Here is a 23,725-nt window from a genome sequence, read left to right on the forward strand (position 1 = left end):
TTGTGATCTCTCTTCTGAATAAGAACCAGTGATTGTTTTCATGTATTTTTGCACTGAACTGTCTGCGTGTGTTCCTGTGGTGCACTTTTGTTACCATGTGTCTCATGAAGGGCTCATTGAGCTCTGGAGGCAAAAGGGAGTGCTGCGCACCAAACAAGCATGTAGAACCTAAAGGCAGGCTTGGCTTAACCACCGCAATTCCTTTTTGCCTATTTCCAGGAAGCCGGCGAGGGTCTGAGTGCTCAGAGTGTTCCTTCAGCTTTCTCGGGCACACGCACAGATTTGAGTGTACAGCTTTGTAACTGAGCTTTCCCAAGAGCGAGAGACCTTCTGCCTCTCCAAGGGTGCCGTTCTGCCTCCTCCTGTGGGTAACGCAATGCGCTCTTTGTCTTCCGATGACGCTCAAGCAGTGGCACGGTTGCCCTGTGTCCAGGCCTGTGAGAGGAGTGCAGCTGGAGGGCATGGCCGCATACTTGCGCCACCTCCAATCCATGTTGCCTGAGCCCAAAAAGGAACACAGCCTACGCACGGGCAGTCCGTGCCTGACGAGGGGCCCTGGGTGGGTGCCCAGGCTCCGGGCTTCTGCACAAAGCCACGTGGCAGTCGATCCGCTAATGCCATTACTCACTCCAGCAAGACAGCCAGTGAGGAAGCGGAGGAGGCGGGCAGAGACTGTAGCGGGGTTGATTTTCCCACCATTGAGAAACGTGTGAGTCCCTCACCAGGTGGTGAGAGTCACAGCTAAAGCTCGGGGTCTTCTTCCCCCACTACATCTGCCATGCTGCCCTGCCCTGCACCCATGCTTGCAGCAGCAGTGCTGAGAGACCCTCAGGCCTCGGCAGAGGGGGAGAACTGCAGGGTGGGTGGTGCAGGCTGCCTGTGGCCAAGGGGGGCAGAGCTGCAAATGGCCATCATTGGTCTTTGTCTCGAGGGAGGGACTGTGTGCTGCTGCGTTCACTTTGCTCACAGCCCTGGGGACTTCATGAAGTGTTCCTTGGATGTTCTGTGTGGCTAGCCCCCAACATCATCCCCAGCAGACAGAAATGCTTTCCAAAACAAGAACTCTTTAACAACCTCCACCGTGGCCTTCAGGCGCAGCACAACGACACTGGGGAGTTTATCCTCAGAGCCCCCTGTGCGATTATCAGAAGCCCCGTCAGGCTTGTTATCATTTATGCTCCGAATCCTTAATGATGCCTCATGTGGCTCATCTCTTGACACAGGCTCCGTTACCCATAGCACTGAGTAGGGCCCTGTGTCCCACTGGCTCAGTTCAGGCTATGGCGATGCATTGGCTTTTGGGGAGGTGAGGCACGGTCGCTGCTCCTGTAGCATTTGTTGCTGGTCACCATCAGATAAAAGTTGGGGTTTCCCCTGTTCTCAGCTTACCTTTCGGCTCCCCTTCTCATCCATTTCCTTCCCCATTCTTCCACCTGTTTCACAATCCACCCCTGCTCGCTGGAAGAGAGCCATTTTCACCCTTCTTTCGTACCGTGCAGCAGTGCTTCTTTTGCCATCTTAGGGCTCAAGTGAATCTGATTTGCAGCTGTACAAACACTCTGAAACCCCTCTCCAAATCCCAGAGGCTGTCAGCTAAGGGCCAAACCAAACAGAGATCCCTGTTGAGAAAACTGCCAGAGACTGTGCGGGACTGTAGATGGGGAGAAAGAAATGCTCTTCTGAGCACCTCATTGTGCAACATACCAAACACTGGCTGCAATTCAGATGCTTAGATGCCCTGGTGTCCCTGGCCTTTGTTGAGCCGTGAAAGGTGAAGCTGCTGAAGTCCTGGCCTGTGACGGCAATGCAATAATGCCTTGTGATTAGAAGGAAGGTCTTGAAAGAAAGACACCTGTATCTTGTGCACTTGGTTTGGGTCAGCTGTGTAAAGTCTAGGGGAAAATAACAGTGGGGTAGAGGGCAGGTTCATGCTTGTGTGGCCAAACGGAGTCATATTAGCAAGGACTTGCGCTCAGGAGGTTAAATCCAAATCATTTCAAAAGCAAAACATAGCTAAAATCTAATCTTCCTCCTAGTGATTCCCGTCAATGTCCTAATGAGGAAGGACTTGGGGGAGAGGAGTGGAAGTAAGCCTCAAGCCCGAGGAGAAAAAGCCCTTGAGCAAGGTGTTGGATGAGCATACTGGAGATATACACCATTCCCTCAAGCCCCAGTATGGGTGTGTCCAGCCAGCCCAGGCACTCGGCAGGACAGTGTTTTGCTGAATTAAAAAGCTCCCTGTTGCTACTGAAAGCTTCTGGTTCTGCTGAGCTGAAGCAGCGCCAGGCTCCAAAAGAGTCCTTCTCCATCCGCGTTGAACCCCTGTATAAAGCAGAAGGGAGTAACAGAGCCAGTGTGTTTCCCTGCATTCAGAGAACCAGCATACTTCAAATGAACAAGGGTGTTCCTCAGTCGCACACCAAGTGGCCAAAAGGAGAAGAGTCACACGTCAAGCTGTGCTCTCTGACAGTCTCAGCTTTTAACAGAGCATTGATGGGCGTGGAGCTAATGGACACCGACTGAGGGGCCCAGAGGCACCTCGTGCCACAGGTCCAAGGGAACTCCAGGAGCTTTGTCGCTAGAGGAAAGGTCATCCACAGGTGGGCACAAGGAGACTCCTACTTTACTGAAGGGCTCTGCACCCACCTGGGTCATGAGGATTAGACCATTCTTCCCTCCACAACGTGGTATGAAAAGAGAAACTGGCAAGAATGATGCAGAGGATGTGCAAAGTACCTTGTGTCTGGAGTTACCGTGCTTCAGAAATGGGGAGCAGGAACACAGGAGCCAAGAAGCCCCCTCCAGTCTAACTTGTTCTATGACTTGGTGCATGCCAAAATTATCTCTGTCTCTGAACTGCAAGCAAATGGGAAGATAACAGTATAATAAAGGCTGTGCAGTTACAGACCCAGATACTCAAACGCTGTAGGTAGCACGCTAATCCTTTGGTTATCAGTCCTTCACAATGTTCTCCTCAGCTACCTCACCATGTCCCTCCCATCCACTGTGAAATGGCACAGCAACATATAGAAGTCACTTTGATGGTGACTTTTAATGGGTTAGAGATTTGTTTATGGCATAGGTGTCTTGGGAGAGAGATTTTGCTTCCTCATTCATCTCTGTGTTCTAGAAACAGCCGCACTGTCTGGCTGTAACCATCCTGAGTCTATAACCTACATCTGGAGTCAGGGCAAATGTAGAGTGCAGGAATCTCCACTGGCTCAGTCAAACAAACTTCTGTGAGTACCAATTCTCTGCCCCTTCCTGCCATGGGGGGCCTGAGTGAGTTACTGTGTGGTACTTAGCTGCCTACTTGAGTAAAAACACATCAGCAGTGTTCAGTGAAAATACATATTAAAATTTTGTTTCCATGTAGTACATCTCTGAATTTATAAGCATAAAAATTCTTGAGCCAGAAATGACCATGCAAGTGTGCTTTGCACACCTGACCCCTCTTTGGTGCTATTATGAGCATTTGCAAGGCCGTTCAGGGAGGCAGAACAGAAAATGAGCTGGCTAAAAGCCAAGCCATTTACCATGATGTAGGTTCCACTGGATCACTTCCCTGATGCGTCTCCTACACAGTTGTATGCTTGCTATTGTGGGCAGAACAAAGCTGGCACAAACAGGCCATGATTGCTGTGGGAATGATTGGACTTCTCCATAAAGCGTTGCCTGGACATGAAACAATAGCATTGGATAGTAGTCATTAGGCTGTACGCGGCTTGGTAGTGTCTTGGTTACATCCTGGATATGAGTCCCTGATGTAATGCATGTAGGAGGGGAAAAGTTCTTTCCCTTTTCTACAGTCATGAGTAAGTGGCACAGTGCTCACCCAGGCCTAGCACCCGTAAACTACTTGCTGGGAGCAAAAACTAATGGAATTTAAAAGAAGTTTTCTCCACCTTCCATTTTGACTGTGGCTTTTATTGCCATTACTGTGCCTCACTGTAACTGTTTACAATATGCATATTGGTAGTTTTAAAAGGAGAAGAAACTGGAACCTTGGCAGCCAGAACTGCCTGCAGCAGAATGCTGAATCAGATGGATCTGCGTCTGGGAGGAATCCAAAGGGTGTTTCAGACAAATCAGGAAGTTTCAGACAAGGCTTTGTATCTTCTGTATTACATTCAGAATGTATTTTAGCTACCAAACATTAAAAATAATCTAATCTTACTTTATCTGCAGAAATAGATATCTGCCTTCCCAAGACAACATGTAGCTCTTATAGTAGAGGTGGGAGAAGAAGCCTTTGTAAGTACAATGCCACATCCAATTCGGAATAAAGTGTAAAGTGTTTACTTTCAGAAAGGATCCCTAGAGTTCAGACACTGAACCCTGGGGATTTCTACTTGAGATTCCTTTTTGTGCTGCCTGTTGGCAATCAAAACAGTGTCCCTTCAGACATATTGCATAGAAAACTTTGGCTTTAAAAGCAAGTGAATTAAGGAAGCTGAAAGGAATGGAACAGCCTGGTTTCACCTACTGCCTGAGAAGGTACTCAGAACCTTCTAACAAGATTTCCCTAATCAGAAACACAGAGCTGAAAAAAAACACATTTGTTTGGATATTATAGGTAAGGAAACTCCTTTGTATAAATACTAGTAACATTTTCTTAGCAATAACTATGTACTGTACCTCCAAGTGTAGCTCTGTTTGTTCAGTAATCTGAGGTGACGTTACATATAAAATTACACATCAAGCAACTGCAAGATTCAATATGAATGCACTTCGCTAACTTAAAGGACTCACAGCAGTGGATTAGAAACACTGTTCTGGATTAATAACAAAAACAGAATTATTCTGCAAATGATGCATTTATTTTCATATTGACTTAATTTAAAATAGCTGCTATTAAGATGTTCTACCTTCATCTTAATCAACATCTGCCATCTTCATCATGATAAAGAGCTGTTATTTTCTGCAACAGAGAAATTACACACCCACCAAAAAACAACAACAACAAAACCACCCAACAACAACAGAAAAAGAAAAACAGCAGGGGAAAGCTAGACAATACAATTGTGCAAGATTGCTTAAAGAAGTTTTAAGTTTGTGCAAAGTCTAGTGCTTGCAATTCAAATCTACATTGCTCAGCATGGTTAGAGTATTATGCACCTTCCAGTGAAGGAGGAGGGAAAAGGGGGGAGATGGAAGCTGTAGTGGAAAGAAGAAAGGACATGACATTCATATGAAAACTCACAATTTTCTTTTCTTTCCCTCATTCCTTCCCTTCCAGGTCTTAGCGGTCTTGGTTTGTGCTGTTGCACCTTTAGCACAGCATGCAGAATCAAACAGCTGTCACAGAATTCATCCTCCTGGGGTTCTCCAGCAACCCAGTCCTGCGTGTCTCTCTCTTTGTCCTTTTCTCTGTCCTCTACTCTGCCACTCTGATGGGAAATGCAATCGTCTTTGTGCTCATCTGCCTGGACTACCGCCTCCACAGCCCTATGTACTTTTTCCTCTGCCACCTCTCCATCGTAGATATCTGCTATGCCTCCAACAATGTCCCTCATATGCTGGGGAACCTCCTTGGACAAGGAAGAACCATCTCCTTTGCTGGGTGTGGGACACAGATACATCTTTACTTAATCTTTGCACTTACAGAGTGCGTGCTGCTGGCTGCTATGTCTTATGATCGCTATGTGGCAATCTGCCATCCCCTCCGCTACTTCCTCATCATGAACTGGAGGTTGTGCCTCACCCTTACAGCAGTTTCATGGGCTTTTGGGTTCACATTTGGTACACTACAAGCTTCTCTGGCTTTACGGCTGCCATTCTGTGGCCCCTGCAATGTTGACCACTTCTTCTGTGAAATTCTTGCTGTCTTAAAGCTGGCCTGCACTGACACTACTGTCAATAAAGTCCTGATCTTTGCTGTTTGTGTGTGCTTCCTCCTCTTCCCCTTGGTCTTAATCCTCATTTCCTACCTGCACATCCTGGCCACTGTTCTACACATCCAGTCTGTGGCAGGATGGCATAAAACCTTGTCCACCTGTGGCTCACACCTGATTGTGGTGGGGCTGTTTTATGGAAATGCCATTTTCATGTACATGGTTCCTGGGAGTGGAAATGCATCTGGGAGGGAAAAAGTTCTTTCCCTCTTCTACAGTGTCATCAACCCAAGTTTGAACCCCCTGATTTACACTCTGAGGAACAAACAGGTGAAGGAAGCCTTGCTGAATCTCCAGGGAAGGAAAAGAGTCTTTCATTCAGTGTAGTACAGGCTCTAAGGTTTTACCTGTCTCTTGTCTTTCTGCTGTTTCTTCTTGAGCTCTTTTGGTATTTTAAGCAGTTAAAATGAAACAAAACAAAACAAATGCATTTATTTCTGTTTCTTTGTACAGTCTAAGGAATACCACAACATGATGACTAATTATTATTCACTTTGTTAGAGATAACTAATTGCTCTTCATCATATACAGCCATTCTAAGCAGGCAGTAGGTTTTAACTGGGCTATTAAGACAGATGGAAAAAGATAGTCTGTCTTCTTCATTTTAAGTAGGAGTCAGAATAAAATACTTTGTAAGAGTTGTGGGTTTTTTTCTTTTGTTTTTTTTCTTTTTTCTTTTTTTTCTGAGTATTAGTAAGATGTGATTTTTCCCTACCACAATTGTATTTCCTGTATCCTTAGGATACTAGAGATTCAACTCAGTTATTATAAAGAAGAGAGAAAATATGTTGTTAAAGGGCTTTGCTTCTTAGCAAGGTGAATCAGCCTGTGAAGAGTTTTGCTTCTGCACACCTTTAGCTCTGAGACCTCCCATGCAGGAAGTGAACATGATGACAGCTGCAGTGCAGAAAATAGCTGTGGGTGGTTTTGCCAAGCTGGTGCCCACAGAATTTCGTTTGACTGAGCCAGTGGAGATTCCCACTGAGAATTGACATTGGCCCCGACTCAGAATGTAGGTCCTTAGTGCTTTCCTGTTTACCCATATTTCAAATATCTTTCTTCCTGCAGATCTCTTTGCTGACAATCATGCTTTGGAAAATCTTCCTCAGTCCCTGTGTTTACACATCTAACTAGTGCTAGATATTCCACTGTTCTACTGGCTCCCATTAAATTAATTGCCTGCAGGATCATCCCTCCAAGAAAACAAGGCTGCTAACTGGGATAAGGTTTTCAAAATGATGGAGCACATTCAACACAAAATTCCTCCAGAAAGGCAATTAAATCTGCATCGTTCTACTTGGCAAGAGTATGGAGGATGCAAAAATAAATCTCCCTACCTCCCATCCGAAGCAGGTCTTTGTAGGTTTCTTCCTTATATGTTCATTCAGGAGAATAACTGCAGTTGCCTGTTCTTGAGACCTTCCTTTGAAACATATAGCAATTGAGACATCTGTCCTCTTTCAAGATAGGAGAAATGGGAAGGCTAGCACACTCTTCAGAAACAGTAGCCAGCCATGAGTCTGCTCACTCTTACGAAAATGCTAAATGTCAAAAATGGTTAGTCACTTTCTGTCTGGTTTGAAGAATTGTTCATCTACCAGAGGAGACTACTCCTCCTATTCTAACCCTGATCATGGACAAACCAGATACATTAGTTCATTCCTAGTTCAACCCTGCAGAAGTTATAGCCAGACAGTGCGGCTGCTTCTAGAACACAGAGATGAATGAGGAAGCAAAATCTCTCTCCCAAGACACCTATGCCATAAACAAATCTCTAACCCATTAAAAGTCACCATCAAAGTGACTTCTATATGTTGCTGTGCCATTTCACAGTGGATGGGAGGGACATGGTGAGGTAGCTGAGGAGAACATTGTGAAGGACTGATAACCAAAGGATTAGCGTGCTACCTACAGCGTTTGAGTATCTGGGTCTGTAACTGCACAGCCTTTATTATACTGTTATCTTCCCATTTGCTTGCAGTTCAGAGACAGAGATAATTTTGGCATGCACCAAGTCATAGAACAAGTTAGACCGGAGGGGGCTTCTTGGCTCCTGTGTTCCTGCTTCCCATTTCTGAAGCACGGTAACTCCAGACACAAGGTACTTTGCACATCCTCTGCATCATTCTTGCCAGTTTCTCTTTTCATACCACGTTGTGGAGGGAAGAATGGTCTAATCCTCATGACCCAGGTGGGTGCAGAGCCCTTCAGTAAAGTAGGAGTCTCCTTGTGCCCACCTGTGGATGACCTTTCCTCTAGCGACAAAGCTCCTGGAGTTCCCTTGGACCTGTGGCACGAGGTGCCTCTGGGCCCCTCAGTTGGTGTCCATTAGCTCCACGCCCATCAATGCTCTGTTAAAAGCTGAGACTGTCAGAGAGCACAGCTGGACGTGTGACTCTTCTCCTTTTGGCCACTTGGTGTGCGACTGAGGAACACCCTTGTTCATTTGAAGTATGCTGGTTCTCTGAATGCAGGGAAACACACTGGCTCTGTTACTCCCTTCTGCTTTACACAGGGGTTCAACGAAGACGGAGAAGGACTCTTTTGGAGCCTGGCGCTGCTTCAGCTCAGCAGAACCAGAAGCTTTCAGTAGCAACAGGGAGCTTTTTAATTCAGCAAAACACTGTCCTGCCGAGTGCCTGGGCTGGCTGGACACACCCATACTGGGGCTTGAGGGAATGGTGTATATCTCCAGTATGCTCATCCAACACCTTGCTCAAGGGCTTTTTCTCCTCGGGCTTGAGGCTTACTTCCACTCCTCTCCCCCAAGTCCTTCCTCATTAGGACATTGACGGGAATCACTAGGAGGAAGATTAGATTTTAGCTATGTTTTGCTTTTGAAATGATTTGGATTTAACCTCCTGAGCGCAAGTCCTTGCTAATATGACTCCGTTTGGCCACACAAGCGTGAACCTGCCCTCTACCCCACTGTTATTTTCCCCTAGACTTTACACAGCTGACCCAAACCAAGTGCACAAGATACAGGTGTCTTTCTTTCAAGACCTTCCTTCTAATCACAAGGCATTATTGCATTGCCGTCACAGGCCAGGACTTCAGCAGCTTCACCTTTCACGGCTCAACAAAGGCCAGGGACACCAGGGCATCTAAGCATCTGAATTGCAGCCAGTGTTTGGTATGTTGCACAATGAGGTGCTCAGAAGAGCATTTCTTTCTCCCCATCTACAGTCCCGCACAGTCTCTGGCAGTTTTCTCAACAGGGATCTCTGTTTGGTTTGGCCCTTAGCTGACAGCGTCTGGGATTTGGAGGGGGGTTTCAGAGTGTTTGTACAGCTGCAAATCAGATTCACTTGAGCCCTAAGATGGCAAAAGAAGCACTGCTGCACGGTACGAAAGAAGGGTGAAAATGGCTCTCTTCCAGCGAGCAGGGGTGGATTGTGAAACAGGTGGAAGAATGGGGAAGGAAATGGATGAGAAGGGGAGCCGAAAGGTAAGCTGAGAACAGGGGAAACCCCAACTTTTATCTGATGGTGACCAGCAACAAATGCTACAGGAGCAGCGACCGTGCCTCACCTCCCCAAAAGCCAATGCATCGCCATAGCCTGAACTGAGCCAGTGGGACACAGGGCCCTACTCAGTGCTATGGGTAACGGAGCCTGTGTCAAGAGATGAGCCACATGAGGCATCATTAAGGATTCGGAGCATAAATGATAACAAGCCTGACGGGGCTTCTGATAATCGCACAGGGGGCTCTGAGGATAAACTCCCCAGTGTCGTTGTGCTGCGCCTGAAGGCCACGGTGGAGGTTGTTAAAGAGTTCTTGTTTTGGAAAGCATTTCTGTCTGCTGGGGATGATGTTGGGAGCTAGCCACACAGAACATCCAAGGAACACTTCATGAAGTCCCCAGGGCTGTGAGCAAAGTGAACGCAGCAGCACACAGTCCCTCCCTCAAGACAAAGACCAATGATGGCCATTTGCAGCTCTGCCCCCCTTGGCCACAGGCAGCCTGCACCACCCACCCTGCAGTTCTCCCCCTCTGCCGAGGCCTGAGGGTCTCTCAGCACTGCTGCTGCAAGCATGGGTGCAGGGCAGGGCAGCATGGCAGATGTAGTGGGGGAAGAAGACCCCGAGCTTTAGCTGTGACTCTCACCACCTGGTGAGGGACTCACACGTTTCTCAATGGTGGGAAAATCAACCCCGCTACAGTCTCTGCCTGCCTCCTCCGCTTCCTCACTGGCTGTCTTGCTGGAGTGAGTAATGGCATTAGCGGATCGACTGCCACGTGGCTTTGTGCAGAAGCCCGGAGCCTGGGCACCCACCCAGGGCCCCTCGTCAGGCACGGACTGCCCGTGCGTAGGCTGTGTTCCTTTTTGTGCTCAGGCAACATGGATTGGAGGTGGCGCAAGTATGCGGCCATGCCCTCCAGCTGCACTGCTCTCACAGGCCTGGACACAGGGCAACCGTGCCACTGCTTGTGTGTCATCGGAAGACAAAGAGCGCATTGCGTTACCCACAGGAGGAGGCAGAACGGCACCCTTGGAGAGGCAGAAGGTCTCTCGCTCTTGGGAAAGCTCAGTTACAAAGCTGTACACTCAAATCTGTGCGTGTGCCCGAGAAAGCTGAAGGAACACTCTGAGCACTCAGACCCTCGCCGGCTTCCTGGAAATAGGCAAAAAGGAATTGCGGTGGTTAAGCCAAGCCTGCCTTTAGGTTCTACATGCTTGTTTGGTGCGCAGCACTCCCTTTTGCCTCCAGAGCTCAATGAGCCCTTCATGAGACACATGGTAACAAAAGTGCACCACAGGAACACACACAGACAGTTCAGTGCAAAAATACATGAAAACAATCACTGGTTCTTATTCAGAAGAGAGATCACAAAAAGTTTTGTATCTCATTATTAATCCCAATTAGTATAAAGGTATTTCTACACCTCCACCACCACCACTCTACACCACCTCCGTGCCGTCTTGAAGAAGTGCAAAAGGCTTTGTTTCCAGCAGAATCATTTCAACTTCTCTGGAAAACACACCTCATCTCTTGCTTTCTTTAATCTCATTTATTTTAATGGCTGCTTATCAGGAGCAAAAGCTCAGCTCGTGCTGGTGTTATTCTGAAGCCAAAGATTTGGTACTCTGGTTAGGGCCAACAAACTGCAACCAGGATTGAGAAGCAAGGGTCACTCGGAGCTTCTGGAGGACCAGAATGGCTCCTTTTTATTTTCCCGTGCATGAGAGCCGTAACACAGAGGGCTCTTCCCAGTCACTGCATCTAGCTCTTCCTTGTTCTTGCCCAGCAAATATGTGCTGTTGTCCTCTCTCAATTTCCCACGCCGGCCGTGGAAATATCCTCTACAGCTCCAGCACGCCCTTTCCTCCAAAGTATTGAAGCTGCAATCCTGTGCCATTGCTGAAGCCTTTCCCTCTCTGCATTCCTCTCCCTTCTTTCTTTGCACTCACGTTCTCTCCCTTCATTGTCCTTGAAGGCTCTGAAAACATCTGATGCCAGTTACAGCAGGTCTGTACGTGCCTTGTCTTGGTCCCTCTGCTCTTCCAAAGCTTGCCTGTGCCTACATCTCCTGTTCCCTCCTCAATCCGACTGCTAAGGATTCTCCCTTAATGCCCTGTGCACTGGAAGCAACCTCCCTCGTTTGGACTAGCAGTCTTCCTTCCGCCACCCAAAAGCTTGCCAAAGGCTGCCGAAGAAAGGGCCTGATGCAACACTGTGCCCTTACTCTGGGGCCTTGCAGAGTCCTAGCGCAAAGGTCTGAGAATCGGTTCAGCTCTGGAGAGGACAGCAAAAAGGACACAGGCTGTGTGTATGACTGCTCAGGTGCAGGATCTTGTACTTCAAGGTGGTCTTCTTGCCACCTTAGAGCTGGAGATACCTGGTCATTAGCAGAGATGTTGTAAGCAGTGAGGAGGCCTGTAATTTTGAAGTTTCATATTCAACATCCATTCTCCCCCTCCTCGAGTGCAGTCTTACCCCAAAGGCAGCAACAAAAACTTGTGACTAAAGTAATGGGGAACATAGTTAAAAGTAAGAAAGACAAGAAAAAAAGAGAAAGGAAGGAAGGGAAGGAAGGGAAGGCAGAAGAGAGAGAGAGAGAAAGAGAGAAAGAGAGAGAGAGAAAGAAAGAGAAAGATAGAGAAAGAAAGAAAGAAGGTAAGAAAAAGAAAGAAAGAAAGAAAGAAAGAAAGAAAGAAAGAAAGAAAGAAAGAAAGAAAGAAAGAAAGAAAGAAAGAAAGAAGGAAAGAAGGAAAGAAAGAAAGAAAGAAAGAAAGAAAGAAAGAAAGAAAGAAAGAAAGAAAGAAAGAAAGAAAGAAAGAAAGAAAGATAGGAGGAAGAAAGGAAGGAAGAAAGAAGGAAAGAAGGAAAGAAAAAGAAAGAAGGAAGAAAGGAAGGAAGAAAGAAGGGAAGAAAGAAAGAAAGAAAGAAAAGAGAGAGAGAGAGAAAGAGAGAGAAAGAGAGAGAAAGAGAGAGAGAGAAGGAAAGAAGGAAAGAAGGAAAGAAGGAAAGAAGGAAAGAAGGAAAGAAGGAAGGAAGGAAGGAAGGAAGGAAGGAAGGAAGGAAGGAAGGAAGGAAGGAAGGAAGGAAGGAAGGAAGGAAGGAAGAAAGAAAGAAGAAAGAAAGAAAGAAAGAAAGAAAGAAAGAAAGAAAGGAAGAAAGAAAGAAAGAAAGAAAGAAAGAAAGAAAGAAAGAAAGGAAGAAAGAAAGGAAGGAAAAAGAAAGAAAGAAAAAGAAGGAAAGAAAAAGAAAAAGAAAAAGAAAAAGAAAAAAAAAGAAAAAGAAAAAGAAAAAGAAAAAGAAAAAGAAAAAGAAAAAGAAAAAGAAAAAGAAAAAGAAAAAGAAAAAGAAAAAGAAAAAGAAAAAAGAAAAAGAAAAAGAAAAAGAAAAAGAAAAAGAAAAAGAAAAAGAAACAGAAAAAGAAAAAAAGAGAAAAGAAAAAGAAAAAGAAAAAGAAAAAGAAAAAGAAAAAGAAAAAGAAAAAGAAAAAAAAAGAAAAAGGAAAAAGAAAAAGAAAAAGAAAAAGAAAAAGAAAAAGAAGGAAAGAAAAAAGAAAAAGGAAGAAAGGAAAAAAGGAGAGGAAGGAAGGAAGAAAGGAAGGAAGGAAAGAGAAAGAGAGAAAGAGAGAAAGAAAGAAAGAGAAAGAAAAATGAAAAAGAAAGAAAGAAAGAAAGAAAGAAAGAAAGAAAGAAAGAAAGAAAGAGAAAGAAAGAGGAAGAAAGGAAAGAAAGGAAAGAAAGGAAAGAAGGAAGGAAAGAAGGAAGGAAGGAAGGAAGGAAGGAAGGAAGGAAGGAAGGAAGGAAAGAAGGAAGGAAGGAAGGAAGGAAGGAAGGAAGGAAGGAAGGAAGGAAGGAAGGAAGGAAGGAAGGAAGGAAGGAAGGAAGGAAGGAAGGAAGGAAGGAAGGAAGGAAGGAAGGAAGGAAGGAAGGAAAAAGAAGGAAAGAAGGAAAGAAGGAAAGAAGGAAAGAAGGAAAGAAGGAAAGAAGGAAAGAAGGAAAGAAGGAAAGAAGGAAAGAAGAAAGAAAGAAAGAAAGAAAGAAAGAAAGAAAGAAAGAAAGAAAGAAAGAAAGAAAGAAAGAGAAAAAGAAAGAAAGAAAGAAAAAGGAAGGAAAGTAGAAAACATAACCCTTTTAGAAATGAATGGTCAGACAGATGCTCACCCTTGAAAACTTTGGAAATTTTTGGAAATTTTGGAAAAAGTCTAGTGCAGTTCTTTAATAAAGTACCTCAGCATGGGTCAAACATAAAGATATCATCTCGAACTCTCAACAGTTAACAGTTTCTTGAGCAAAGTGCTTCACACTTTCTATAAAATTGAGCACAGTGCTAGGCCACCTCTAGGTCTACTCTGTAGCAATGCTTCTGAAAACAAACAAAAAAAAGGATGTATATCTGAACTTTTTTTTGCAGATTTTGATTCCTCTCTTAGGCATAGATTGCACATTCGTCTTTATTCAGGAATAGTTTCCAAATAATACCTCACCCCTGCCCTTGTCTGGAGTTTGAGTTTGCTTGAAAAGTTTTGAATGGAATGCATTTGTCTATGGAAACTAGAAAACACACTTCTGGGTCTGGCTGGGATGGAGTTAACTTTCCCTGCAGTGGCCCATACAGTGCTGTTGCCTGCACTTGTAGCTAGAACAGCACTGGTATCACACCAGTGTTGTGTCTTCTGCTGAGCAGTGCTGGCACAGCACCAAGATTCCCTCCAACCCCCCCAGGAGCCAGCAGGCTGGAGTGGGCAAGAGGTGGGGAGGGGACATCACCAGGGCAGCTGACCAAAGGGATATTCCATGCCATATGGTGTCACACTCAGCAATAAAAGGTGGAAAAGGGGAAGGAGACTAGGGGCTCTTGTTATGAAGACATCTGTCCTATGTGTATTGAGGCCCTGCTTGCTAGGACGTGGCCGAGCGTCACTCATTGATGGGAAGTAGAGGGTAAATTTTTTTCCTCTCTCTGTGCTTCTGCAGGGCCTTTGCTTGTTTTTTTCCCTCTTACTTTCTTCTCCCCCTCTTCTTTTGAGGAGGGGAAGTGAGAGAGCAATGGTGGAGTTCAGCTGCCCAGCAAGGTAAAACCACCACAAATTCCCCCTTGCAAGTATGCCCTTCCCTTCTCTTCTTTACCCTGCCTTTCCAGGCTCCAGTGTTGGGGGGATACCCCAGATGGGAAGACCCCACAGGAGGGCCTGTCTCTTGTGTCCTTCACCCTGGAAGAGAGGCTGACAGTTTGCTCAGGCTGGATCAGGAACCTGAGTATTTGCCCGTGCTCCAACTGGGGTGTGAGCAGGTGTCTGGCAGGGAGCATACAAGGTGGGGAGCCTGTTAAACGAGAAGAGGCTGCTCAAGTCCTTGGAGCATGTCCAGCACTGGCCTCCATGGGCTTCAGCAGCCTCTTTTTCTTCGAGTGTCAGGCAAGGCACCACCAGAAGAAGAGCAACAACTGCCAGGCCTGTTACACGCACCTCTCCATCTGACCAGCCAGGAGGAGATTTTCTGAGACGATGCAAACAGGTCGTACCCCCACGTGGGAGCTCCTCTGAGAAGAAGCTCCCACAGGAAGCCTGGTCCCAAAGGCCTTCTTATAGACCCCATGGGCAGGTGGCCCTTCCCCCTTGAAGAAAGAGAAGGGAGGGAGAATGGAGCAATGCTGTGGCCTTTTCTTTGGCCCAAGAGCTGTGTTGCATCGTCAGGAGCATCCCCTGGTCCGCCCTTGAAGGGAATGAGGGATGCGGTGGAGAGACCATGCTTGGACAACCCTGTCACATGGACAAGGGGCTGAGGGAGAACCTGCTGCTCTCTGGTCACTGTCAGGTGCCACTTTGATCACCCACGTGAGCCCTCTTTGCCCCACGTGCTCTCCCTCTCTCTGCTGTCATGCTTAGTCTCCTGTGCAGGAACCATTCTTTCCCGAACAGGGAAGGCAGTGCAGTGAGAAGGCCCTGGAAGCTCAGCTGCTGGCCAAATGCTGAAAGGCAGATTGGGACCCTGAGCAATTCCTCTACAGATTCTTCCCCGCTGCGACGCTGCCAGGTGTCACTGTTTAACAAAGCAGTCCACTGGCGGGGTGTCCCCACCTTGCTGTCCCCCATCCTCCCTCTCCCCACTTCACTGCCTAGCATCCACAAGGCACGCCCCAGGCACAACACGGCATTTCAAGGGCTTTTATTGGGCCATTAGACCAGAGCGGTGGATTTGTCAAGAGCCGGGCAAACGGGACAGCCCTTGCCATGCTGGTCTGGGACAGGATTTTCTGTTTTCACTTGGCAGTGACAGCAGCGGTGGCACGGGCAGGTGCAGCCCGTTGCCTGCGCCTTCTCCTCCTGTCCTTGGCCTTCTTCTTTTTGGAGGGTGAGGCCACGCGCTGGCTGTGGGGGACAGCCCTGCTGTGGTGCCTGGGCTTGCCTAGCAGGAGCTGCCTGAGCGCAGAGCTGTTCCGCACAGCCATCTGCAAGTGGCCCGGGGAAATGCGCTGTTGGTTGCTCTTCTTGGAAATCCTCCCAGCCATGTCCATGGTCTTGTGCGTCACCCACTGCAGCACAGCAGCCAGAAAGACGGGGGCCCTGGCTCCAAGGCGCTCGGCGAAGTGGCCTCTGCGCAGCTGCCTGTCTATGCGGCTCACAGGGAAGAGCAGCCCAGCCCGGGAGGAGCGGGAGGAGCGGCTCTTCTTGGCCTTTGCTCCCCTGCCGGTGGGGGGGCCCCCAGAGCACGTGGCTTCAGGCTCCCGCTCCTGCTCAGGCACCACACAGACCTCCTCTGCTCCAGACATACTGCTCGCGGCTCAATCCTGAGGTGTCTCCAGGCTGCGCGGGCGGATCTCCCTGCGTCCTGACTGCCTTGCCCCTGCTCTTACTGTCCTTGTTGGCCCTCACGGTTGGTTTCCGTCCGCAGGTCCTGCCTGCCCCTGCCCGTGCCTGTGCCCGTCCTTGCCGGCCTGTCCAAGCGCTGCGTGTAGCAGGGTGGCCCCACGTGCGCTGCCCAGTGCCCACCCCTCTGGAGATGGGCTCCGGACCAGGCCCTCTTCTGCGCAGGCTCTGGTCCTTTATCGCCTGGAGGGGACCAGTAGGCAGGAATCCCCCTGTGACCTCACCCCCCTGCCTGTGACCTCACCCAGCAGGGGGCTCAGGGACCACCCTGCTCCTGCTCCTCCCATTGCTATGGAAGAGGCTGTCCCCACACCTGGCCTTGCCAGGATGAGCCTCCTCCCTGCTCTCTGGCCTGGCCCTGCCCTGTGACCTCTCTGCATCAAAGGCTGCCTCCCGCCTCCAGCCCAAGCCCTCATTTCCACTCCTGGGGAGAGAACCTCCCTCTCCTCGCCCTTCCCCATGTCTCAGGATCACGGGGCCATGCCACAGGGCCTCTGAAGTCACAAGGAGCCTTCTGAGCTCATCCAGACCACCCTCTGCTCAAGCAGGGTCAGCTACAGCAGGTTGCCCTGGCCTGGGTCCGGTTGGCTTTGGAAGAACTCCGCAGCTGGAGACTCCACAACCTCTCAGGGTGACATCACTGCACCTCCTCCAGGCTCAACAGTCCCAATGCTCTCGGCATTTCCCTCCAACCAAAGCCCGCATTTTCCCTAGGCTTCCACGTACTTTTGTTGCATCTTCCGGTTCCTCGTTCTCTTCCCCTTCCCTCTCCTTCCCTGTTGGGTAGGTCAAGGTGGAGAGTGACCCAGACGGAAGGAATGCCAATCCAGCCCGACGCCTGCTGTGGCTAAGCAAGAAACAGGTCCCTGGGGTGTGGCTGCCTGGGACAGGTTCGTCTGGGCAGGGCTGTGAGGGAGAAATGCCTCGAGAACATCTCAAGAACACCTGCAGGATATTGTTGGCTGGGGCACTGTGTCTTCTATACTTCACTCCAGAGGCAATGCAGGCAACGTGCTCTGCCTGGATGTGGATCCCGAGGTCTCTTCAAGTGCCTTCCTTCAAGACTGAAAATTTTCAGAGACCTTTCTTTGTGATTTCTGCAAGTTCAGCCTTCTTGGCTTTTTATAGCAAGACAGGGAGCTTGCCAGGTGGCACTTGTTGTTGTTGTAGTTGATGTTATTATTATTTTTTTCATTTTTATTAAACTAAGAAACTCATACCAAGGTGTCATTTAATCACTTTTTAGGTAGTCCCCCTGCTCACATTGCCCAAAGTGGGCTTCACACTTCCAACTCAAACAGTAAAGGCAGGTCTTCCCCTTGGCCCCATATTCCTCCCCTAGTTGAAGAAACTTCAGTCTCTGAGTAGGCAGAGAGATGCCAATTAAAGTGAATCCCAACCTCTCCTGTTTCCCTGCCTTTTATTTATGCGCTATTTACTCTCCCACAAATCAAGGGATTTCGGGTTAGCTTTGTCAGTGTACCTGGCAGCCTGATGAAACGCAGAGGCAGTGCCTGCCAAAGAAGGGTGGCAGCTGGAGTTGCTTTCCTTCCCTCCAGGTCACCTCTAGCAGAGGTGTGGAGGAGCTAAATCATGCTGCTTAGTAGAGAAGCAATATCTCATGGACCAAGAGCTTTGCCTTTTTTTTCGTTGTTTGTTTGTTTGTTTGTTTGTGTTCTGAGAATATTGCATTTGCTGTAGTTGTGGAGTTTTAGGACCACTCTCTGGGATGATGGGAAGTCGACTCTCCTTCATGCATGAGGTCACTTCAGAAACAGAGTGTTTTCAGATGCCCGTACAGCTAGCAGGAATGCGTTCAATTTTATATTTGTCTACTGGTATTGATAGCAAATTCTTGTTGATTTCCAGTCTCCCTGAGTTCATAGCATCAATGCCATGTGATTTTTAAAGCTTCCATCTCTGTAAGCAGTCATGGATCCAAATTAGTATCTATGAAGTATGCTGCTTTTGTGGCATTGCTGCTTGCAAGGGCTCCATGAATTGAGGTCTCTGACTACATGGTCTTCTCTCGAACAACAGGAACCTCTTAGCATAAGAAGTGTTTGGATGGCAGTATTTTACAGATCCATTGGATTTGGTTTTCCTGGATTTCTTTAGCATATTGAAAAATAGAGATCTATGTTTAAAATTCATAGTCAGGATTCCCAAGGTCACACAACTCAAACAACTCAGGTAAAAGACTCAATATTGTAGGAGTTTTCATATGCAGCAGCAGAAATCAAAATGCTGTTCTTGAATTGCCGTCAAGGTCTCTTGTCTATTAAGGTTATTGCGAGTTTCTTGCTGTTGGGAAGATAAAGGTTTGAAACTGCGCTTTTGCCCCAGCTCTCACAGAACAGAGCGCACTTGTTTGCCAAAAAGTAGCTTCAGAGTAAGTAAAAAGCACAACAGGGAGACAGTAGGAAGGCAGTGCTACTTCTTCATATAAGAGAGCTGGGACCTGACCACCTGCTCTGGGAAAATGAACCCCCTTCCAATCTGGGGCAGGGAGGTTAAGACTTCCCGTTTTACTAATCATTATGGAGGGGAAAAGAAATAAACGAAAAAAAAAGGGAAAAAAAAAAGAAAAAAAAAAGAAGCTTAAAAGTCTGCATGCAGAGCCCTCAAAGAAAGGCAGAGAGCATTACAGGTGTTCTGAAATATGAAGTGGACGGCACTGCTCGCGGTTACAACTCGGGGGAAAACCTTGTCCCACGCGAACCGCTGTGAGCTGTTTGCGGCACGACGACCAGAAGATGGCAGCAGGTGACACTGAGAGCATCCAGGGATGCTACATTTCCTTCAGAGATGCCCAGTTGTTTCGTCGTCCTAAAACAGAAAACCTTATTGATCTCTGTCCTACAGGCAATTATAAGCAGGACACACGGAAAAAGAAAATGCTTATCTTAGAAGTCCAATTCCTTCTCCTTCACCCTCTGAAGGAGATCTGGGAACTACAGCGATTCTGGGAACAATAACACTCTGACCTCAAGTCTAGTGACTTCTACACTCAAATAGCCAATTTCTGCCTGCCAGTTACCTCAATTTTGTAGCTTTTTCCCAACGACAAAGCCTTCGAGAGATCTTTTGCAGTGTTAAGGTTTAATACTCCCTGCGCTCTGCCCAGGAACATCTGCGTACAATGACACTTCTACAATGTCGGAACTCCCTGCACCCTTTCATGGAGACCACACCGTGAAGCAACGCAGACTGCATTTCAGGATTTTCTTGCCTTGCTGCCTTGCTCTTTCTATGAAGGTTTCACCTGCATACAAAGGAGTCTTAATGTGTGGCTATGAGATTCACGACATTCTTGACATTTTAAGCATTAACAACTGCATAGACCTGTATGACTAGGGTAATTGAGAGCCTGTGGTGGTTTTACACAGGTGGGCAGCCAAGTTCTACCACGGCTGCTCTCTGACTCCCCCTCCTCAAAGTGGAAGGGGGAGAAAATATGACACAAAGAGCTCAGGGGTTGAGATAAGGATGGGGAGATTGCTCAACAATTATCGTGATGGGCAAAACTGACTCAGAGTAGGGAGATAGTAAGATTTATTGCCTATTACTAACAAGCTAGAAAAGTGAGAAACAAAGGAAAGAAACAGCAGTGTGCCCTGGCAGCCAGGAGGGCCAACTGTAACCTGGGGTGCATCAAGCACGGCATCGCTAGTCAGTCAAGAGAAGTGATTGTCCTGCTCTACTCTGCGCTGGTGCAGCCTCACCTCGAGTACTGTGTGCAGTTCTGGGCACCACAAAACAAAAGGATGTGAAACTGTTGGAGAGTGTCCAGAGGAGAGCTACAAAGATGGTGAAGAGCCTAGAGGGGAAGACATATGAGGAGCAGCTGAGGTCACTGGGCCTGTTCAGCCTGGAAAAGAGGAGGCTGAGGGGAGATCTCATTGTAGTCTACAGCTTCCTCACGAGGGAGAGTGGAGGGGCAGGCACCGATCTATTCTCTTTAGTGACCAGTGATAGGACCCGAGGGAATGAAGTCAAGCTGCAGCAGGGGAGGTTCAGGCTGGATATCAGGAAGAGGTTCTTCACTGAGAGGGTTCTCGTGCATTGGAACAGGCTCCCCAGGGAAGTAGTCACGGCACCAATCCTGTCAGAGTTTAAGAAGCATTTGGACTGTGCTCTTAGTCATATGGTCTGAATTTCTGGGTAGACCTGTGTGGTTCCAGGAGTTGGACTGGATGATCCTTGTGGGTCCCTTCCAACTCGGGATATTCTATGACTCTATGGTTCCATGAAACCAAAAATGCCTTCCCCCCCATCTGCCCTCTTCCACCTTGTATTGGGTATGGCTGGGATGTTAACTTTCCCTGCAGCAGCCAGTGCTGTGCTCTGCACTTGCAGCTAGAACAGCACTGGTGTCACACCAGTGTTGTGTCTGCTGCTGAGCAGTGCTGGCACAGCATCAGGACTCTCTCTAACCCTCCCAGAGTCAGCAGGCTGGGGGTGGGCAAAAAGTGAGAAAGGAACATCACCAGGACAGCTGACCTAAACCAACCAAAGGGATATTCCATACTGTATGATGTCACACTCAGCAATAAAAGGTGGAAAAAGGAAGAAGGGGGGAGGGGTGGGCTCTGTTGCGAAAACATCTGTCCTCCCGAACACCGCTACGTGCATTGAGACCCTGCTTCAAAGACATGGTCAAGCATAGCTCGTTTGTGGGAAACAGAGAGTAATTTCTTTCTTCTGCACTTTCACACAGCCTTTACTTTTTTTGTTGGTTTTTTTTGGTTTGTTTTTTTTTTTTTTTTCCATTTTCCCCTCCCTTTTTCCCTTTTCCTTTTTTCCTTTTAGTTAAATTGTTTAATTAATAATAATCTTTCCTTAATAATTATTTTCCCTTTAATTAAATTATCCTTATCTCAACCCGTGAGTTGTTCTTTCCTTTACTTCTTCCCCTCCTCTTCTGAGGAGGGGGAGTGAGAGAGCGGTTGTAGTGGAATTCAGCTGCCTAGCAAGGTAAAACCACCACACACCTCCTTCCCCCAGGCGGTGCGGGGGAATGAGGGAATGGGGGTTGTGGTCAGTCTATAGCACTTCACTGCTCCTTCTCACTCACTCTGTGCCCCTGCTCCACGTGAGGTCCCTCTCACAGGATGCCGTCCTTCCTGAACTGGTCATGCAGGGGCTGCCCACAGGCAGCAGCTCTTCAAGAACTGCTCCAACATGGGTCTGTACCATGGGGTCCATCCCTCAGGAGCAAACTGCTCCAACCTGGACTCCCCATGGGCAGCAGCTCCTGCCAGACCCACTGCTCCTGCGTGGGATCCTCTCCATGGGCTACAGGTCCGGCCTGGAATCTGCTCCGGCAGGGGTCCTCCACAGGCCGCAGCCTCCATCAGTGCAGGTCCACCTGCTCCACTGGGGGCTCTTCCACGGGCTGCAGCATGGAGATCTGCTCCACTACGGTACTCCATGGGCTGCAGTGGGACAGACTGCTTCACCATGGTCCTCACCACAGGCCGCAGGGGACTTCTGCTCCAGTGCCTGGAGCACCTCTCTCCCTCCTTCTTCACTGACTTTGGTGCCTGCAAGGCTGTTTCTCACTCCTCTCTCTCTCCCAGCTGCTATGTGACAGTGTTTTTATTTTTTCGCTGTCTTAAATATGTTCTCACAGAGGCGCAAAAAACATCGCTTATCGGCTCAGCTCTGGCCAGCAGCAGGGTCCTTATCTAACATGGGGCTCCTTACGACTGCACAGGAGGGTCATCCAAGACCTTTTGCTCTTCCAGAAGCATTCATCTTCAGCGTCTCTCATAATCTGTGACCATCCTTCTAGGTCCAGATATTATTTCAGCTGCTTTCAGAACCACAAAACCACTGCTGGAGGGAGGTCCTGCCCATCAGGGTCAGTCACCCAACAGACAGGTTCCTGCCTGCCTTCCCAACATGGTCTGTACTCCAGTCTCCCTTTGAAGAGTTTTTTGCAGTGTCCAGCTGTGCAGCCTAGGTCAGCCTATGAAGATACTCCAGCAGACAGGAAAAAAAAAAAAAAAAAAGCAGCAAAAAGCAAAAATCAGTCTTGTTACAACACTCTCTAGGTAGGGTCCAGGGAGGGCTGGCAAACTTGACTGTACTCAAAAGGAGAACATCCATCTTTGGCCTGGTAATATGTTTCCTGTCCACATTTCCCACAGAAATGTAGAAACATGGAATAGTTTGGATTGGAAGGGACCTTAAAGATCATTTAGTTCCAAGCCCCCTGCCATGGGCAGGGACACCTCCCACTAGGCCAGGTTGCTCAAAGCCCCATCTAACCTGGCCTTAAACACTTCCAGGGAGGGGGCATCCACAGCTTCTTTGAGCAACCTGTTCCAGTGCCTCACCACCCTCTGAGTGAAGAATTTATTCCTAATATCTAATCTAAATCTACTGTCTTTTAGTCTAAAGCCATTACTCCCTGTCCTATCACTACACTCCCTGACAAAAAGTCCCTCTCCAGCTTTCCTGTAGGTCCCCATTAATTGCTGGAAGGCTGCTCTATGGTCTCTCTGGAGTCTTCTCTTCTCTAGTCTGAAAAACCCCAGCTCTCTCAGCCTCTCTTCATTGGAGAGGTGCTCCAGCCTTTTAATCATCGTAGTGGCCTTCCTCTAGACTTGCTCCAACAGGTCCATGTCCTTCTTATGTCGGGGACTCCAGAGCTGAAAGCAGTACTTCAGGTGGGGTCTCATGAAGGTAGAGTAGAGGGGGAAAATCATGACCCTCAACCTGCTGGCCACAATTCTTTTGATGCAGCCCAGGATACAATTGGCTTTATGGGCTGCTAGTGCACGTTGCTGGCTTGTGCTGAGCTTTTTGTCAATCAGCAACCCCAGGTCCTTCTCCTCAGAGCTGCTCTCAATTCATTCTCTGACCAGCCTGTATTGTGCTTGGGATTGCCCTGACCTAGATGCAGGACCTTGCACTTGGCCTTGTAGAACTTCAGGAAGTTCACACAGGCCCATCTCTCAAGCCTGTCAAGGTCCCCCTGGATGTCATCCCTTCCCTACAGCATGTCAACCACATCACTCAGATTGCTGTCATCTGCAAACTTACCGAAGTTTGATTCAATCCCACTGCCCATGTTACCAACAAAGATGTTAAATACTGGCAGTTCCAATACTGGATATGGAGGAACAACACCTGTAGTCACTGGTCTCCACCTGGACATCAAGCTGTTAACCACAACTCTTCGAATTTGACCATCCAGCCAATTCCTTATCCACTGAGTGGTCCATCCATCCAGTCCATGCCTCTCCAATTTAGAGACAAGGATATTGCACAGGACAATGTCACATGCTTTGCATAAGTCCAGATAGCTGACATCAGTTGCTGTTCCTGTATCCACCGATGCTGTAACCCTATCATAGAAGGCCACCAAATTTCTCAGACATGATTTGTCCTTAGTGAAGCCATGTTGGCTTTCACCAGTCATTTCTTTGTTTTCCATGTGCATCTGGTCCATGTTCTTGCTAGGCACAGAGATGAGGCTGCCTGGCCTTTAGT

At 47.8% G+C, this 23,725-nt stretch overlaps 1 protein-coding gene and 1 pseudogene across 1 annotated transcript; one reads left to right on the forward strand and one right to left on the reverse strand.

Moving 5' to 3' along the window:
- The first annotated feature begins 4,982 nt into the window (after positions 1-4,982).
- LOC106029597 (olfactory receptor 2A2-like) lies at positions 4,983-6,483 on the forward strand. The gene has a single exon (XM_013170887.3). It carries the CDS (start codon positions 5,283-5,285, stop codon positions 6,219-6,221), a length of 939 nt encoding a protein of 312 aa, XP_013026341.2. The 5' UTR covers positions 4,983-5,282; the 3' UTR covers positions 6,222-6,483.
- A 9,023-nt stretch (positions 6,484-15,506) lies between these two features.
- LOC125180819 (uncharacterized) lies at positions 15,507-23,684 on the reverse strand (annotated as a pseudogene).
- Between the last annotated feature and the right edge of the window lie 41 nt (positions 23,685-23,725).

This window comes from Anser cygnoides, chromosome 1, assembly GCF_040182565.1.
Source record: "Anser cygnoides isolate HZ-2024a breed goose chromosome 1, Taihu_goose_T2T_genome, whole genome shotgun sequence".
In the NCBI taxonomy this organism is placed as follows: Eukaryota; Metazoa; Chordata; class Aves; order Anseriformes; family Anatidae; genus Anser; species Anser cygnoides.

What these genes read in the sequence shown, in the direction of transcription:
- LOC106029597 (XM_013170887.3), top strand. Translation starts at nt 5,283, where the DNA reads ATGCAGAATCAAACAGCTGTCACAGAATTCATCCTCCTGGGGTTCTCC.